At 42.3% G+C, this 20604-nt stretch overlaps 1 protein-coding gene across 1 annotated transcript in view; it reads left to right on the forward strand.

The window, feature by feature from the left end:
• The window catches only part of LOC136582412 (natural cytotoxicity triggering receptor 3 ligand 1-like), a 41005-nt gene extending 22403 nt beyond the window's left edge, over positions 1 to 18602 (forward strand). Inside the window, exons 4-6 of the mRNA XM_066583446.1 lie at positions 5593 to 5676; positions 8211 to 8627; positions 17218 to 18602. Coding sequence (XP_066439543.1) covers positions 5593 to 5676; positions 8211 to 8627; positions 17218 to 17225 — 509 coding nt within the window. The 3' untranslated portion in view covers positions 17226 to 18602. The remainder of the gene's footprint in view (positions 1 to 5592; positions 5677 to 8210; positions 8628 to 17217) is intronic.
• Positions 18603 to 20604: the final 2002 nt, after the last annotated feature.

Here is a 20604-nt window from a genome sequence, read left to right on the forward strand (position 1 = left end):
GTAAAGATGTTTGGAGCCATTGTCCTGTTAAAAAAAACAAATGATTGTCCCACAAAGCACAAACCAGATTGGATGGTATGTTCCTACAGAAAGCTGTGGTAGCCATGCTGGTTACATGTCACTTGAATTTTGAATAAATCACCAACAGTGTCACCAGTAACCCCCCCACACCAGCACACCTCCTCCTCCTCCTTCACAATGGGAACCCTATGTGTAAAAAAACCAACAGATCACCTTTTCTGCACCTCCCAAAGACACTGCGGTTAGAACCAAAAATCTCAAATTTGGACTCCTCAGACCAAAGTATAGATTTCGTCTTTGTTAAATGTCCATTCTTTGTGTTTCTTGGCCCAAACAATTTTCTTCTTGCTGATGTTCCTCAGTAGAGGCTTTTTTGCAGCAATTATATCATAAAAGCCTTATTCTCACAGTCTCCTCTGAACAATTGATGTTAAGATATGTTTCATATTTGATCTCTGAAGCATTTATGTGGGCTCTAATCTGAGGCTAGTACCTCTAATGAACTTCTATGTAACTCTTAATCTTCCTTCCCTGGGAAGGTCCTCAGGAGAGCCAGTTTCATCATAGCATTTGATGGTTTTTATGACCGCACTTGAGGATACTTTCAAAGTTCTTGAAATTTTTAGGAGTGAATGACCTTCATGTCGTAAAGTAATTATGGACTGTCATTTGAGTCTTTACTTAGTTGAGTGTTTCTTGTCATAATGTGGATTAGAAGAGTAGTTGAGTAGGTCTAAACACTGTATGGAACTGCGTAGCAACCCGACCTCTGCACAACACCACTGATGGTCACAAACACGTGAAGAAGGCAAAAACAATTTACAAATTAACTCTTGACAAGGCGGACCTGATAACTGAAAACCATTCCAGGTGACGACGACCTCATGAAGCTGATTGTGAGCATGCCCAGAGTGTGCAACATTGTCATCAAAGCAAAAGGAGCTCAAAAATATAAAACACATTCTGATGTTTAACACAGTTTCGTTCACTACTTAATCCTTCATACTTAATCCTTACACTACTTAAAACTTCATAGTTTTCCTGTTTTAGATATGAATCTGTATTATAGAATATGCAAAATAAAAAAAAAAAAACGCACCATGAAATTAAAAGGTGTCCAAACTTTTGACTAGTACTGTAGGTAAAACCTCAGGGCACTTTGTTAGATTATGTAGTTGGTTTCAAATCTACAATGGAGCTCAACAAATTGTCGTTTACCTGTTCATGGATGGAAAGCGTTATGGGCCCTAAAGAGACATTCAGAGCCTTGGTTCAGAGAATGTTTCTTGTCTTTAGGTTTAGTGTTTTTATTTTTAATTTAAGATACCAAATTGCTCTTTATACATAATTACCGATTAGCTGGTCAAATGTGATTGTTCCCAGCAAGAGAAGCCACGTATTCTTGTCGATATGAGATTAGCTGGTTAAATGCTTGGGAAAATCTCAGGAGGAAGCCGGTACCCCTCCTCGTTGTGACTGTTTATTCCTTTATTTTGTATTCCTTTCTTACAGGAATAGACAAAGTATAAAAAAAACCTCTACGCTCATAAAGAAAAATGGTTTTCTGCAATTTTTCCCCCCAAAAAGTGTACAGAAAAGGGTAAAGAATGTGCCACTTACTTTGGAGGAGGAGGGTGTGGATTCGGCACACAGAAACGTAGTAGTAGTACTACCACCTACACAGTGAGTGAGGAGACTCAAAAGGCCATTTATGCTCCTATTGGAAGGCAGCATTCCGTGAAGTTAAAGTTAGACTCTTTATACAAGCCTTATAACAACGACTAGGAATTGAAAGCAAAGCCAGAGTCCATGCACAGATAGCTGTTTCAGGGTATTTGCCCTTCATCAGGCTAGGTCAACTAGCTTACATGGATACCCTTTTTCTTTAAATCTATTTTTGAGAACTACCGCCTGTTCTTCATAATTCTGGACAGATGAGCAATTTTCTTTAAATTCTCTTGAATTGCCCATAGGGTATATTGACTTTCCAAGCTTTGGCATGGCAGCTTAAGAAGTCAAGGTAACTATTAGTACCTCTGATGCCAGTTCAGCAAACGTTATATATCTTAGACTCTATACGCTTCATTTTATATAATAATAATTTCACGTTCAAAAATCAGCACTAGATCCAAACGAGGGGTACCGCTATGGGTACCATATTTGTGCCCTCTTATGCAAATCTTTTTATGGGGGCCTTTGAGAGTAGAATTGTGGATCCCCATATTGTATTTCACAAAAGGTTCATTTATGACATTCTTTTAATTTGGAATGGTAATAATGATCTTAATGTATTTATAGACAATTTTAATAACAGTTGGGGACTTGAGTTTTCCGGGTAACTTTGATCCTTGTAATGCCATCTTTATGGCTCTGGAAATATTTATTAAGAAGGGAGACCTACATATGAAAACCCATTTTAAAGCAACAGATACTAATAGTTACCCTGACTTCTCAAGAGAATTAAAAATAATTGCTCATCTGTCCAGAATTCTGAAAAACAGGCAGTAGTTCTCAAAAATAGATTTAAAGAAAAAGGGTATCCATTAGAGATGAGCGAACCTACTCGTTTCGAGTAATTACTCAATCGAGTACTTCCGTACTCGGGTGAAAAGATTCGGGGGGAGGCGTGGCGGAGTGGGGGGGTAGCAGTGGGGGAGAGGGCTCCCCGAATCTTTTTGCCAGAGTACGGTAGTACTCGAAAATCGTGGCGCTCGGGCGAAAAAGGGGCGTGGCCGAGTAGGTTCGCTCATCTCTAGTATCCATCTAAGCTAGTTGACTCAGTCTATCTGAAAGTTCTGAAGAAAAATCAAACCAGTAGATTACTCCCCACTAAGGAGAATTTTGACCAGAAGTCCTTATTCATAAGTACCTTTATATACTCGAGTATAAGCCTAGTTTTTCAGCACATTTTTTTTTTTATGCTGAAAAAGCCCCCCTCGGCTTATACTTGAGTAAGGTAAAAAAAAACAACAAAACCCCACAATACTCACCTCCCAGCCTGCGTCTGTGTCTCCGGCGCGATGGTCTCCCTGGCGGTGCGGCAAGCTGCTTGAGAATTCTCCCCTCTGTGATCTCCCTGCTCAGATTTGAATTCCCCCGCCGGCTGTGATTGGCTAGCACTTGATCCAATCACAGTGTTACTTACACAGCGCTGACGGCGGGGCAATTGAAAATCGAGCTGGGAGATGACAGTGAGGAGAATCTGAAGCAGGTTGCCACACCGCCGGGAAGACCATCGTGTTGGGGACACAGACGCCGGCTGGGAGTATTGCATTTAGTTTTTTTTAACCTAGTATATACTCTAGTATAGCTAGGCTTATAATCGAGTCAATAAGTTTTTACCAGTTTTTTGTGGTAAAACTTATTGACTCGGCTTATACTCGGGTTGGCTAATACTCGAGTATATACGGTAAGTGCAATTTGCAACATGCCTCTGTAAAGAGAATTCTATGGAAACACTAGGATACCCTGAAAGGAGACCCCTTCCTACAGACAGATATCCCAGAACAACCTAAGGGGATATTCCGGAAGAATAAAACCTTAAAGAACATTGTTGCACCTTCATGTCCACATTATATAGGACATACAGTAGAAGGAATGCTCTGATGAAGCCCCTTACGGGTACCTATAGATGCGGCATCAGTAGATGCAAATATTGTAATAAGATCCAACACGCTAAAGGAGACGATCTAATTAAAGAGGACCAGGCTCCATATAAAGTAAAACAGTTTTTGAACTGTTGATCGACGTATGTTATTTATTTAATCAAATGCCCTTATAGCCTTAGATATCTCGGATGTACCACGAATTCCCTACAAATGAGGATAAATAAACATCGTTTTAATATCCTCAATGGGTTTTTAAAACAGTGTCTCGAGACATTATTTTATTTTATTTTTTTTTAAACTGTCAAAGTAAGGACTAGAGATGAGCGAACACGTTCGGCCCCGCCCCTTTTTCGCCCGAACACCGAACTTTGCGAACACCTCGGTGTTCGGGCGAAAAAGTTCGGGGGCCGCCGTGGCAGCGCGGGGGGGTGCGGCGGGGAGCGGGGGGGAGAGGGAGAGAGAGAGGGCTCCCCCCTGTTCCCCGCTACTGCCGCCCGCGCCGCCGCGCATCTCCCCGCCCCCCGGCGGCACCCGGACACTTACGCGCGAACACTCCAGTGTTCGCTAAAGCCGGTGTCCGGGTGCGGATGTGTCCGTTACGGACACGTTCGCTCATCTCTAGTAAGGACGCATCTAAGTTAAGTGACACCTTTAGAAAGTGTGAGATTGGGACATTTTTCACACCTTAAGGGTGCATTCCCACAAATGTATATCGGCTCGGTTTTCACGCCGAGCCGATATACGTTGTCCTCGTGTGCAGGGGGGGGAGGGAGGATGGAAGAGCCAGGGGCAGGAACTGTGCTCCCGCGCCCTCTCTGCCTCCTCTCCACCCCTCTGCATTGTTTGCAATGGAGAGAGGCAGGGTGGGGGTGGGGCTAAGTTCTGAGAATTGGCCCCGCCCCTCCCCATTGCAAATGGTGCAGAGGGGGCGGGAGCTCAGTTCCTGCTCCTGGCTCTTCCATCCTCCTCCCCTGCACACGAGGACAACGTATATCGGCTCGGCGTGAAAACCGAGCCGATATACGTTCGTGGGAATGCAGCCTTAAATAGGGAAATGTTCTGGGTCTTCAAACTGAACACTTTAGTGCCCAGTGACTTCAACGAGACGAGAAATAGTCATATATATGAACCCTGGCTATTTTAATGAGGACTTATTCTTTTTCTGGTTATTTACTATTAACCCATAAGAATAATTCCAACTATCTTTAAATATTTCAGCCAAAATAACGCTGTATCATGTTTTAGCGGATGAATTGTTTATTGTATATTAGGAACTTCTAGAATATGTTTTTAACATTTTTTTTGATCACTACTCATGGAGCCCACGCTGTGCGTTCCGACAGCGACAAGAGCGACCGCCTGCTCATAGGGGTTGAATAGCGGTAATTATATGTATTTCTGTCACACTACGTATGCAGGCTTGAGAAAGCTGCTTCCTTATAGCACAGAAACGCGTTGCCCTTACCATGTATGTGTCTGTTTGTTGTGAATAAAACATCCATTCTGGACCTGACACTTTGCCTAACGATTCTGGTTATTACTAGGAGGGGGTTTCTGTGTGCCAAATCCATACCCCACCCCCCCCCCCCCCCCCCGCCCTCCTCCAAAGTAAGTGGCACATTCTTAACTCTTTTCTGTACACTCTTGGAGAAAGAATTGTAGAAAAACCTTTTCTCCTTTTTTATACTTTGTCTATTTCCTGTATATGTTCCAAAACTCCTTTTGAGTTTGTTTTTGGATTCCTCTGTGGCTGTCCAAATTGCCCATCTGGATGCCCATGTTGGCATAAGAAGACTCGATCATATAGACTAAGACTACAGGTGTGGCACCTGGTCCCTACCAACCTGGATGCCCGGTGCCCACACCAGGTAAGTCCCCTTTATATACCACCATTTGCTGTCATACATTTTTTTTTTTTTAACTCTGAGGCGGTATCCTATTTTTTACTATTCCTTTCTTACAGGGCACAGTACAACACCGTGGATTATACTCGGACTTGTTCTGATTGCCGTCATCTACCTTATAACTGCAGCAGTAATGTACAAAGGTAAGAACATTAATTACAGTCTCTAGTAAGAAAATGTGTGGTAGTAATAGGACTGAAGTGGGCGTTGACAGTGTGGTCATGTGGTCCTGTCCAGATGGACCTCTTATAGGGACAGAGAAATGAGAATACACTAGCGGCCAAAATTGAGGAAACCTTTTGGGGAAAAGTGCATTTTTGATGTTTCATGGCTCATAACACCAGTTTTTTTTAAATAACACCCTGAAATTCGACATCATTGGAAAGCTAGTTTAGTGTAGAATTTAAGGCAAGAATAATTGTTCAAGTATCTCAATTCTATCCAAAGCTAAATAAACAGAAAAGGCAAGCACAACATCCTCAGGTTTACTGGACTGGAATGTAACCAATGAGCCTCACAGTTTCGATAGCCAATGAGGTTACAGTAGCATTCAGCTCTCAGTCATGTATTGGAGAGAACAGTAGAACATCTGTCTTAATGTTTTGCGCTTTTTTTTATCATCTTGGTCGCATTTCTTGTTTTCTATTGTGTAGTGGAGTTGTAGAACTTATTACAATGAAATAGAAAACTGTGAAAATAGTGACTGGTCAGTCAGAAAGTGATGCAAAATAGTCATTTTGCATGAATAAAGCTATACTTATGATGACATTCGAAGAAAAAACTGTGGAAATCTCTCCAAAAGACATATTTCAACCTTTGAAGAGGTCTAGGATTTCAATGGAATCAGTCTGTGCGGAAACCACACTAAAATAAATGCATACTGCGATTATATATATATATATAATTTGTTTTTTTTTTATTTCCGCTCGTGTGCAGGAAAAAGCGCTTTTCCATAGCATGCTATGGGCGGTATTTGCTGTGGACGCCCGATCCGTATTCTGCAAAGCAAATCCGCCCGCGTGCAGCCGGCCTTATAGCAGCAATAATAAAATCTTGGTTTTACATTAAAACACTTGAACTTAAAAAACTAGGCTGACTCCATAGGAAGGCATTGTAAGGCCATAATTAGGCTAAGGCCAGCTGCATTGCGGAATCTATAGCGGGCGACCGCCTCCAGATTCCACAGCAAATATCGCCCCTAACAAGCTGTGGAAAAGCGCTTTTTTTTTCTGCACACTAGTTGAAATCAACTGATTTTTCTGCTCACGGAGGAAAAATCGCAGCATGCTCTATTTTTGTGCGGGCTCCGCACAGACGGCTTCCATGGAAGTGAAAGCTCGCGGATTCCGCAGTAGATAGATACCATAGCGTGATATGCAAAATCGCTTTTTCCTGCCCACGAGCGGAAATCAATTGCAATTTCCGCTCGCAGGTGGAAAATCGCAGCATGCTCTATTCTAGTCAAAGGAAGCCATCCGCCCCACGGCACTTCCGTAGTGAGCACTGCAGAAGGGTCGCGGGATCCACATCATCACCTAGTGATGGCACCTACTTCGATGGCCAGCACAGAGGTCGCCTGCACACGAAGACGCCAGACAGGTACGCAGAGGTCACCGCCGGGACACAGGGTTGGAAGAAAAACTGTCTGTCTGGAAGAGTCTAAGGCCGGCTTCACACGGACGTGACGGGCTCCGCAAGCGGAATACCGCAGCGGAGCCCGTCACGGCGCCCCCCCAGAGACCCCATACTTGCCTCCGGATCTGCTGTCCAACGTCACGCATGACGCTTCGGCGCACATGTGCAATATAGCATGTGACGCGCCGGTCGCATCATATGATGCGGCTGGCGGTAGGTGGGGAAGCGGTTTCACGCTATCTTCCGCTGTGGAAGATAGCGTGACAGACGGCTTCCATTGACTGCAATAGAAGCCGTACACCGGCGCCAAATGGAACATGCTGCGGGCGAGGACGGGTGAATTCACGGGGCAGAATTCCACACCGTGAGCATTGCACTATTTGGTTCAATAGAACCTAATAGCTGCGGGCCAACGCCGTGGATTTCCACCTGTGTGCAGCCGGCCTCAAAACACATGATAAATGTGATGCAAAGCACGTGAGACAGTTTTCTGTTGTGATTTGCACTCGTATTCTGAATAGTAACTAGGCCCCTTTTGTGTTTCACCTTTCTTGTCTATAACTGCTGTTCTACTACTTGCATTACATTCTACAGTAAATTATTTTTCCAACAATGTATAATTTTATGATATTACTGAAAAAAAAAACTGGAGTTGCGAGCCGTCAAACAGCAAAAATGCATTTTTTTTTCAAAAAGTTTCAACAGTTTGGGCCACTAGTGCAGCTGGTGTGATGAAAAGCAGCGAGGGGGCGCAGTGCTGAATCTGGCTTACTGCAGGTCCTAAATGTTGAACCCCACCGATCAGAAAGTGAGGGTATATCCCAGCAGTAGAGTGGAGACCGCAGGGAAGCCTGATGGGCCAGGGTTAAGTAAGGGGGGGCATTTTAATCCCTGTGTACTGAGCCCGCTCAGGTAGTAAAATGGCCCTTCTATAGTATCCCTGATCTCGTATGCAGCAGACAGGCCTATGACCTCCCTCATCTCAAGCACTAGAGTCTCTGCAACCCGATAACTCATAAACTGTCACTTCTCATCTTTACAGTAAAACCGACGGTCTCCGAGATCACTGGAAAAGATTTGCTTCATAATGCAGAGAATACTCTGAATTGCCAAATATCAGGCTTCAGACCAAAAAATCTTACTATAAAGGTATATTTGGAGAAACGTACAGGAGTCAAGATTGAAGAAACTTCTTGGAGCTCCGTAAAGCCCAAGAGGACCGAATCACAAAGCACCGATGCTGAGCAGGCTGTGTCTCTACAGACCGGAAATGATTCCGGAAACCTGCGCCTGGACCCGCTTATAACATCCTATATGCACTCGTACCTCTTCAACTGTGACTGCGCCATACGTATAACTCCCACATTCAACATACATAATGGGGCCGTGCTTAAGCTGGAAGTTGACCATGCAGCTCTGAAGTCGCCCATTCGCAAATATCAAATTCTGAAGGTGAAATGTAAGTATGACTAACTTATCCTGAGAATACAGTCATAACTGATGGTGTTTACACGGCGATATTCGCCACGGACTCTTCCATTTGAATATCCCTCTAGAGACTGCATCGAAAAGCTAAAAATAGGGCTCAGATAAGCGCAACTTTTGATTCATTTGACAGACAGTGATACTAATTAAGGGCTATTAGTACAATTAGGAATTTCTCGTTGTTTAACCCTTTGCAATCCAATTTTGGATTCAGGGTTTCCTAGGGGGCTTTCTATTTCTGCCATTATACAATGGCACCATCTGCTGGCTACAGCCAGTACTGCAGTATGGGTCATGCTGAAGAGGCCCCCGACAACAGAGCGGCCAGTAATATACAGTAACAGTACCCTGCCGGACGTCTTGCGATATTAGAGCTGTACAACCTTCAATCAGAATGTCTTCAGACGTCAGACAGTGGATTGGAAAGGGTTAACTACCTGATTGTGATCAGATGTATTAGGTGGTTTAACCTCTTAAGGACCAGGCTGTTTTGTACCTTAAGGACCTGACACTTTTTAGGGATTTTACCCATGTGGTGGTTTTACTGCCCCATTTTGTTTTTTCCTTCAGTTACCAAAAATATTTTTGCTGTATTTTTTTTCTGTGACCTATAGACCTCTGTGAAGTCAGCACCCCATCTTTCAAAAAAGTTAATTTTTTCATAAGTTCTGTATGCACCCCAAAGAGTTCTAGAGTTCCCAATTAATTTTAAAAATAGTTCTAGCGAATTAAGCAAAAAAATCAACAAATGTATCTCTGCGGTGCTAACTTCCAAAAATGATATTACTAAATCAGTGAGAACTTTGTAAATATGGGTTCTAGAGCTTCGAGCATTAAGAGTTTTCCTCAGAACTCTTGAGGTGCTACCCAGAACTCTTATAAAATCACGGGATTTCCCAAAATTTTTTTACACATAACTGAAATTTTTTGATCCGGCATCTAAAAATCAGCGAGAACATTGTAAATATTGGTTCTAGAGCTTCCAGCAGTAAGAGTTTTCTTCAGAACTCTTGAGGTGCTACCCAGAACTCTTATAAAATTGCGGGATTTCCCAAAATTTTTTTTACACATAATAACTGAAATTTCTCAATCCGGGATCTGAAAATCAGCGAGAACATTGTAAATATGGGTTCTAGAGCTTCGAGCATTAAGAGTTTTCTTCAGAACTCTTGAGGTGCTACACAGAACTCTTATAAAATCGTGGGATTTCCCAAAAAATTTTTTACACATGATTCAAAAATTTCAGTTATGTGTAAAAAAAATGTTTTGGGAAATCCCGCGATTTTATAAGAGTTCTGGGTAGCACCTCAAGAGTTCTGAAGAAAACTCCTAATGCTCAAAGCTCTAGAACCCATATTTACAATGTTCTCGCTGATTTTTAGATGCCGGATCGAAAAATTTCAGTTATGTGTAAATACATTTTTGGGAAATACCACGATTTTATAAGAGTTCTGGGTAGCACCTCAAGAGTTCTGAAGGAAAGTCTTAATGGTCGAAGCTCTAGAACCCATATTTACAATGTTCTCGCTGTTTTTTAGATGCCGGATCAAAAAATTTCAGTTGTTACGTGTAAAAAAATTTTGGGGGGGAAATCCCGCGATTTTATAAAAGTTGTTGGTAGCACCTCAAGAGTTCTGAAGAAAACTCTTAATGCTCGAAGCTCTAGAACCCATATTTACAACGTTCTCGCTGTTTTTTAGATGCCGGATCAAACAATTTCAGTTATGTGTAAAAAAATTTGGGGGGAAATCCCATGATTATATAACAGTTCTGGGTAGCACCTCAAGAGTTCTGAAGAAAACTCTTAATGTTCGAAGCTCTAGAACCCATATTTACAAAGTTCTCACTGATTTTAGTAATATTTTTGGAAGTTAGCACCCCAGAGAAACATTTGTTGATTTTTTTTTTGCTTAATTCGCTAGAACTATTTTTAAAATTAATTGGGAACTCTAGAACTCTTTGGGGTGCATCCAGAACTTATGAAAAAATTAACTTTTTTGAAAGATGGGGTGCTGACTTCACAGAGGTGACATATAGGGCTATTTTTTTAATATCGTTTTTTAGTTTTATTGATAAAAAAAAATGATTTAAGATTTATAGGTTTTTTTTTTTGTTTTTGTTTTTTTAATTAGTATATTTACGCTTAAATTAAGTATGGGAATGGGTTCCTTATTTTGTTTTGGACGTTTTGGTCTATAATATATATGGTTTTGGATTATAGGTCGTATACGGCAACTGTTTTGTTAGGCGTCGGCTTTGGGTCATTTTCTTTTTTTTGTTTTGTTTATTTTATTCTGTAATTTTGTTTTACTTATTTATGCAATTACTTTTTTTTTACCATCTATGTCCCCCCATGACGTCATATAAAACCTCTGGGGAATATTACATGTTTAAAAAAAACCTTTCCCACTGTAGTGATAATGGTTACTAGTAGAGCTGATCAGGGTCTGCGCAGACCCTGTAGCTCTGTTGTGACCGCCGCCTCGCGTAATGGAAGTTATACTTCCACTTTCACTTCTTAGTACATAGCACTTGTTAAGCGCTGTGTACTAGGGAAAGGAGAAGGCAGAAGCGGTTAAAAAACACTTCTCCCTCCCTGTGACTAACAGTTGACCACCCGACATGCTTGTGCTTGATTGCAGAAGCGGGGTTTTAATCCCCGCCATATTTTTACTATCGACTGGGATTAAAGCCCAGGACCAAGCTCCGTAAATTTACGGTGCTTGGCCCTTAATTGGTTAATGAAAGATACGTCAATGATGATGACTGAAAATGTTTATTTATAGTTATGTAAAACTAAAATGCTTCAATAAAAACTGATTAGGCATAAAGACCGCATCAAAATCTGCTGCTTTCTGTCTTGGTTTTTGGCATAGATCTATGTGCAGAGTTAGCTCTGCCAATGGGCAAAATCCACATGCCGAAAATTTGTGGCAGGATATGCCGTGGAAAAATTCCATCGCATGTAGAATTACCTTCATTATTGTTGTTTCACAGCCAGCTTAGCCAATAGCTAAGCACTAGCTGGTATTGGCTGAGCGCTCAGCCAATCAGCACAGCCCTTTCAGAAGGCGGGGATTTTTTAAACATTTGGTGTAACATTTTGGTGTAAAGTGAAGTATCCGTCGGGTACAACCCCCAAGGTTGTTCAATGGAAACTGGAGAAGCTAGGTAAGTAAACGAGGCTATGATACGGGTCAGAATATTGGGGTCCTATACTTCAAAATCATACTAAAACTGATATGTGAACCTTTGTGTAACGGCTTCCACCTGACATGTGAATATGATCTATAGTAGATATAAAAAGTCTACACACCCCTGTTAAAATGCCAGGCTTTTGCCATGATAAAAAAAAATCCCACAAAGGTGAATCATTTCAGATTTATTTCCATCTTCAATGAGACTTGTTATCTGTAGAATTCCATTGAAAAACTGAAATCTTTTAGGGTGGAAATAAAAATAATGTGGTTGCATAAGTGTTCACACCCTCTTATACCTGAGGATGTGGTTGTGTTCAGAATTAGCCATTCACATCTAAACTCATGATAAATAGTAGTCAGATTCTGATTTCCCCCATATAGGTTTAGGTCTTTTCGGAGGAGTTTACTGACATTTTCTTAGTTGGTTCGTAAAGATCCTACAGCACATCAAGGGGATCTGATTGTTGGAAGATCCCCAGTCAAGAGAAGGGGATCAACACATCTCCAAGACATTACATATACCATGGAACACAGTGAAGTCGTCATCAAGAAGTGGAATAAATTTGGCACAATAGTGACGTTACCAAGAACTGGACGTCGCTCAATAATTGCTGAAAAGACCAAAAGAAAATTGGTCCGGGAGGCGGCCAAGAGGCCTACAGCAACACTAAGGAGCTGCACTAGAAACACTAAGGAGTTTTGGTTATGTAGTGTATGTGACAATCATCTCCCATATTCTTCATATGTCTAGGCTGTGGGGTAGAGGGGCAAGAGGCCTTTTCTAACAAAGAACATCCATGCCAGCTATGTTTTGCTAAAACCGATGTCTGTCATAAGTATGTCCGAGAATGTGCTATGGTCTGATGAAACTGTAGTGGCCCAGAGTTAATGGGGTCCCCTCCAGAATGTTCTATGTTTGTCTTGTGCACTGTCTTGTTTGTGGAATGCATCAGGTTTATGTGCATTGGAAGGATGCAGGCATGAATGGGTTAATGTCTGAGTCATGTCTGGAAAATGTATTTTGGTGTGGTATAAAAGAGTGGTCAGATGATGAGAAGAGAGTGAAGTGCAGAGAGAGAAGAGCCGGTGGATTAGAAATGGAGGAGTCTGAGAGGTGGTCCGTTGTTCCCACCTGGGCTTAGCCTTTAAGGAATTCCCCTTAGCTCCATCTCTAAAAGAATTAAAAGTACCCGGACTGGAGTAAATGCGTGGAAACCTCATGAGTCCAGAGAGGGAGAAAAGGAGCCGCTAGCAAGCGAGAGAATTATGTGTGAATGACAGGAGAGAAAAAGAGAGTTACCTGGAGAGTTAATGCCTACAGATAACTGGGACTGTAGGGATTAATTTCCCGGAATTAACTTCGGAGAAATCCACCGCAGAAGAGGGAACGTTGGCGTCACGAGTGACAAGTTGAACCACAGATAACCATGGTTACTGTTCCTGTGATCTTCCCCAGCAGTAACAAGGTGGGGTCGCGAGCTACCCTTAGGGAGGAGATGGTAGAGCCCTATGATAAGGTTATTTCTCTACCACGCTCTTTCCTCGGCTGAGGGCCTACTCCTCAGACGCTGCAAGACCGAGGTTGAATTTTGTGACCAGAATTCCAAAAGGTATGTTTGGTGCAAAGCCAACACTGCGCATCACCAAAAAAACACCAGACCGGCAGTGAAGATGTTGGAGGCAGCATTATGCGTTGGGGCTGTATTTCAGTTGCTAGACCTGGGTCATTAGTCAAGGTGGAAGGAATTATGAACAGTTCCCAATATTGGTCCATTTTGGCTTAAAACTTTTAGGCCTCTGATAAAAAGCTGAAGATGAAGAGGAATTTCACATTTCAGCACGACAATGACCCAAAGCATACCTCCAGATCAACAAACAAACAGCTTCAACAGAAGATCGAAGTTTTGGAGTGGCCCAGCCAGAGCGAAGACCTGAAACCCATTGAAGATCTGTGGGTTGACCTGAAGAGGGCGCTACACACAAGATACTCTCAGAATCTGACAGATTTGGAGCGCTTTTGAAGGAAGACTGGGCAAAGATTGCCAAAGCTCATGAAGGCAGCATATCATTAGTAGTGGGGGATTTTGAGCATTTCATGGAGACCATATTTAGTCAATGTATTCGCATTCTTTCACTTTTATCAGTGTAAGATAATTTAAGCAACTCCTTACATTACATATTTATTCATCAGTGTTTAACGTTATAATGATCTGTTATTTTACTACTGCAAAAAGTTGTAATTTAGGGAGGTGTCCACTGTTATTGGACTATTATTGACTTCTTTGTTCTACGTTTTGCAATAAAAAAACCACTGAGCGGACTACTTCCTTTGAAGGGCTTTGGAACAAGACCTAATTGTTCCATGCAGTGTTCTACTCCAATGCACCATACAGACAATTAGGCATACATTGTTGATGAGGCTTTGATACTCTTTTATCACAAATTAAGGGATTACTGCAACACTAGCATGCTTCTCTCATTCTCAGTCCCTACACATAGCTCTGATCTTCTCCTTAGTCTCCAGCATGGCTCCTCTCTCTCAGTCCCCATTATGGCACCCCTCTACTGTCTTTCTCAGTCCCCATTATGGCTCTCCTGTCTTTCTCAGTCCCCATTATGGCTCTCCTGTCTTTCTCAGTCCCCATTATGGCTCTCCTGTCTTTCTCAGTCCCCATTATGGCTCTCCTGTCTTTTTCAGTTCCCAGAGTGGCTCTTCTGTCTTTCTCAGTCCCCAGCATGGCTCTTCTCACAGAATGGTAGAGTTCCTCATATGACATGATTTGCAGACTACTCACCATCCTGGTTACTGTTATCTGGACTTGCCCCAGTTTGCCTATGTCTTTTTAAATTTTGGTGCCCAGAACTGGACACAGTATTCCAGGTGAGGTCTGACTAAGGAAGAGTACAGGGGGATAATTACCTCATGTGATCTAGACTCTGCTTTTTTTAATACATTCCAGAATTGTGTTTGCCTTTTTTGCTGCTGCATCACACTGTTGACTCATGTTCAGTCTGTGATCTATTAGTATATGCTTTACCAAAGTCAAAATATACTATATCTACATCATTTTCCTGATCAACCCAGTCGGTGATTCTGTCATAGAAGGAAATTAGATTAGTCTGGCATGACTTATTTGTTTCAAACCTATGCTGGCTCTGGTTAATTACTCCATTCTCATCCAAGTACTTGCATACATGTTGTTTAATAATTTGTTCAAAAATCTTTCCCGGTATAGAAGTCAGGCTCACAGGCCTGTAGTTTCCTGGACCCACCTTCTTCCCTTTTTTGAAGATAGGGACATTTGCCCTTTACTGATCTTCTGGGACTTCTCCTGTTCTCCAGGGATTTTCAAGGATTATGACTAGTAGTTCAGCAATTATCTCTGCTTCTCTGGACCTTGAGACTTGAATTAATTTAAGTTAGCCAAGTGCTCGCTCACCATCTCTCTGTTTAAAGATTTAAAAATCCCCGCCTCCTGAAAGGGCTGTGCAGATTGGCTGAGGGCTCAGCCAATAGCAGCTACTGCTTAGCTATTGGCTGAGCACTCAGCCAATGGCAGATAGCTCTTAGCTATTCATTCTGTGGGTCAGTATAATTATAGAGATAGAAAATTCACATAGGTTGTTTAAAATAGTAATAGTACTAAAAAAATAAAATACATTTAAAAATAAAATTTGCTTTCAGTCACCATTTTTCACACCCATACAATGTTGTTATTCAGTCAGTGCAGCTTTATGAGGGCTTGTTTTTAGTGAGGTGGCCTATAGTTTTTATTGGTCCCACGTCTGAGATACATATGACTTTTTATTCTGTTTTTACCTTGGAGACCGGGTGAATTCTGGCGTGGCATTTTTTGGGTGGGATTAATAATGTGGTATTTTAATAAATTTGACTTTTACGGATGCAACCTTAGCAATTTTCATTTTTTACATTGTTTTTATTCTGTGATATGACAGCTGTGAAAAGTTTTTTGTTTTTTTTTACTTTTAATATCTTTTAGATTTTGTAATAATTAAGAAATCTCTATTTTACTTCATTCTACACCGTTCAACCAACCAAGCCCTATCAAAAAGGGCATTTTCCACGAATACAGAGTGTAATATGGTTTGTGCACCCATCTTTACTGTGGAAGCTATCCTCTCTAGAATCAGCCACTTAGGTCTGTCCTAAACCACCTACTTTGAGAGTTGGATCTCTTAGGGCAGATGTCTGAGTGTATTTCCTGCCAAGCAGAGCTCATCAATATTCATTCACTGGAGGGGGATTTGGATCAGCAAAGAAGCCCTCTATTGTAGTAAAAAAAAAAATTAGCCATTTGCAGGAAATCCTACTGTCTCCCTGTCCCTCCAATACGCATCCTCCAGACTTACTGACTATGATTTTGGGACAAAGCGATTATATTTTCAAAACCATGAATGTACCACGAATGCAGTGCATTCACTCCCCCTGCTGTGCGACCCATGGAATCGCATACCTGCTAATCTAATCATCTATCAAATGTCATGTTTGGTATCCACTTGCTGGTAAATTCATGATATGAAATATGGCGGCCTGAGCATTGCAGTGCCCTGCTTCTTATTTTCATACTGTTTGCGTATTTGAATGCTCCTTACCGTTTTGCAAATATCTCATTTTGCATATTTTACATAAGTACTACTCACCCTTTTTATAGTAAAGCTTTAAACTTTATTTAGTCGTCCTTGAACGCGACCCATAACCTCGATGTGTGTTAATTGTGTGTCGGATGGTGGAAACCAAGGACGCTCGTATCCACGTAGTAATCAGAACCAGGGTGTCTGACCTACCTGTCAGAAATACTTAGCGGTGGCAGTGAAGTGTGTTAGGCCATGTTGAGTGCAATTTCTTACACGAGTTGGGGATCCAGGGAGCTGGAAATTAGTCAACCCCGGGGTCTGCCCCCGGGTGCCATGTGTCTTACTACCGACTCTCGGACCCATAAAACGCCGGTACTGTGACACGGAGGGTTAACCTTTCCATCACCTTACAAGCGGTCCTTGATATTGAAGCTCATCCCATTCAGTCTCTTCCAAGTGAATGTGATGAGCTGCAGCACCAGATGAAACGACTCCCTTATTGTACCGACTGGCAACCGTCCGGGGATGTTGGAGCCACCAGTCAAACATCATGGATTATACTAAGGAAAGACAAAAGAGAAGAATTTACAGATATTGCTTATTTAAAGAGGAGCGGTCAGATGAAAGTGATACTTTGTAGCCACATTTGGATAGTGAATTCCTGATCTTAGCCCCGGATGTATTTTGTATAGATACTAGGACAATTGCTAATAGAGGTTCAATTATTGTAATTACTGTGTAAAGTGTGATTTTTCTTTTGTCTTGTAGGGAAATGAAGTTCATGTGGGGTCAGCAGAGGATAATGTGGGGTCAGCAGAGGAGAACTGTTGCAGTACAAGTCCACCCTACAGGGACGGGATAATAGGAAGGCCATTGCTTCTAGGGGAAGAAAAGACGAAATAATGAAGACCACCACTGGACAGTCCACGATCCATACACAACAACCCATCGGTTGATCATGTGACACGCAATCTACATCTCCTATCCCTAGGACTGAATATTCTCCATTTTCCCAGATTTCTTTACTATAATTTTACGGAACAAAGTTAAACTAAGGACCACCAGTTCTCTGAGCGACTCTTAGGCCGGATTCACACGACTGTGCGTATATTTGTGCACGCAGCACTCAGTGAATGGATTGCAATGCCTTCATTTACTTAAGTGCATTTTTGCATTTCAGTCGTAGAAGAAAAAAAACACACGCTCTATTTTCCTGTGCGCTTATGCACAAAAAGTCACCACAGACATTTTTTGGGCGTGCAGTTGCGCACAAAACAGAAAAAAAATACTGTAAAATACGCCATTGCCCGTTCAAAAAAAAAATAACATTCATTCATGGTGAATGGACTCAATGATAGTACATGGACCTCCCATCTCCAAGAAATTCCGCCATCTGTGTCGGCTGTAATAAACAGCCAGCACCTGCGCTGTATGAAGAGAAGTTGCCCCAGGATCTCTATTCATACATACCCCGATGTACGCCCTGGAGCGGGAAGGGGTTAAAGCCTAATGAGCTCCCGATGTGTTCTATCTCCTGTATTCTGCAGGGTGTCACACCTTCCCCTTGCGTATTTTCACAGCTCCCATAGACTTCTATGGGACTTTTGCTTTGCAAAATGCGGGAAAATAGAGCAGGTCCTACTTTTCCCCGTGCGTGCGCAAAACGCGCTTATGCAAACAAACCCATTGAAATCACTGGGTTGTATTCTTAGGTCAATCTGGACAGGTCTTTAATCAGTTTGAGGGCCCTTTTACACAAAATGATTCGCTCACTTATCGATTGTTCCGTTTATTCATGTCTAAGAACGGAACGGTGATCGGCCGTGTAAAGCCTATGTTCATCTATGAATGGCTGCCTGTTTACTGTGAATGGAGGTGGGCGGTCGCAGTGATCTCTGGCGCACTCCATCTCCATTCACTGGGACGATTGTCGGGCACATCTGCACCTGACAATCCTCCTGTGTGACAGGACCCTAAGACTCCCACTCCCACTTAGTCCCTACGGTATGCCAAGGGATCTACTGTTGACAGTTCTGGCTTTGCTCTGTGCCTATTCTCCTGTTACGCCTCAGTGTACAGAATGAGCTTGGGACGACAGACTGTGACATGTAACATCCAGCCCATGAGCTTCCTCCTACATTTTCCGCCCTAGGCGCTGGCCTCTGTTCCCTACATAAAATCAGTCATTCCTATTATACAGTATATAATTATAGGACATCTCTATTATGGAGCTTCATGTTTCTAATTTAGGTAGGATCCTGTATGGAATCTGGCTCTGACCCCAGCCGGTGACCCCGTGTACCTTCTATTTCTGTATTGTGGATGACCGCGGACACACGCCATCTTTCATGCGCAATACAGATTTTTTTTTTATATTTATTTATTTGTATTTCTCTGTGACGTTGCTAGGCAATGATGCGGGAACCCGTGGCCTATCCATTGACTTCAATGAAGGATGGCGGTGCAGAGTCCGCAGCAAGATAGGGCATACCGTGATTTTTTCCTCCACTCATGGAACATGCAATTTATTTCTGCGAGTGTGAAGGAAAAAGGAAAAGCTCATGCCTTTCAATGCGTGAGATTTGCTGTGGATTCCGTAATAATCTGGTTGTGTTAAGCCGGCCTTAGAAAAGGAAAAGTGTTCCTCTTCACTTAGTAGAAATAATGGACTTTTATATACTTACACCTATAATTATTTAATCTTTGTTTATTTTCTGATTTAACATTTTTTTTGTGCTGTGGGCATGACCTGTGCAGGGAGGGGGAGGAGGTGCACTGTGTCCATCAACTCCTCTAAATTAAGGATCCTGTGTAATCTGCCTCCAACCTTATAATAGAGTTGCTACCTGTCACTGTAATACTGCCTGTGATAATAAGCTGGTTGTTGCCTCCCTCCTGCGACGAGCTGTAGGTTTGTATTACCCTTTATCCGCCATTTTGAACATCTGTTTGATATTTTTATGTCTATTTTGTACCAAAATAAAGTATTTTACGGATAATAATGAAATATTAGATGCAGTCAAATAAAACAGGAATGCACGTCCTTTTATCTGTATTGTGCGGCTGTAAGCTGGTGGTAAGTGTACAATTACACTACTGTAGGTATGTCGGGGCCGTTTATATAAAGAAGTCTCGTTTTGCCGTCCTACAGGCCGTTCGTTTCGGTTAGTTTTTCATCTTTTTTAATTCTAACATCCAAAAACCCCAGTTTCTTACACGGTTTGATATTTCTATTACTCGTTGTGCGGCCCGGCCTTTTGTGGTGACTTTTCCTCATAGTTTTTCAGTATTGACATTTGAAGCCCCTCAGGGGACATTCCCCGTGGCGGACTTAGTACGTTTTCCCTGAGCGCTCGGTGCGCTGAACACATCATGGCGGGGTGCAGGCTTCTTCATGTAGAGGGCGCATCCCCGTGCGCCTAGACAGAGATGTATACTCGGTCCCACCTGGGTACATTTCTGGTATAAATTAAACCTAGATCTGTTGGTCTGCGGTGGGCACAGACCCTTCAAACATGCCCCGCCCACTTTTAAATAAACTGGTGGGACTAACGGAGAAGGAAGAAAAGTCACAAATTGTGCAGAAACTGCAGTAAAAACCTTTATAAATGTGTCCCATCATTTTTAAAATTGGGCAATACGATATTTTATCCACATCGTCGGGTCGTGGCGGTGAAATTTTGCGCTGCTGCCACTTGAAAGTCAACACAGCGAGGAATGTGAGTGAGGAGTGAGGAAACCGCGAGCAGGAGAGGCTAAGGAATGTAATGTCACCTATTACCACTAGGAGGCACCACAGAGACATAAAGCTGACGGACCGCTTCCTTCTGCGACTGACGGGGATTTGTATCAGAAGCCGGAGGAGCTCTGACGTCTTATAAGATATGAGGATAGCACTTTGTCTCTAATATGACGGCTTTTACAGCCGGATGGGAAGTTTCCCCAAAGACCTCAAAGGAAAAAGCCAAGAAGGAAAACAACAACAGTATTTCTTACATGTGATAAGAGAAACGGTTACCATAGTAACACCTGACCCTGGAACCCCGATAATATTATATACTCTACCAGCCACACCTGACACCAAGCGGCCATCTTATATCCGTGACACCAAGCGGCCATCTTATATCTGTGACACCAAGCGGCCATCTTATATCT

The sequence above is a fragment of the Eleutherodactylus coqui genome, chromosome 11 (genome assembly GCF_035609145.1).
Source record: "Eleutherodactylus coqui strain aEleCoq1 chromosome 11, aEleCoq1.hap1, whole genome shotgun sequence".
Taxonomy (NCBI): Eukaryota; Metazoa; Chordata; class Amphibia; order Anura; family Eleutherodactylidae; genus Eleutherodactylus; species Eleutherodactylus coqui.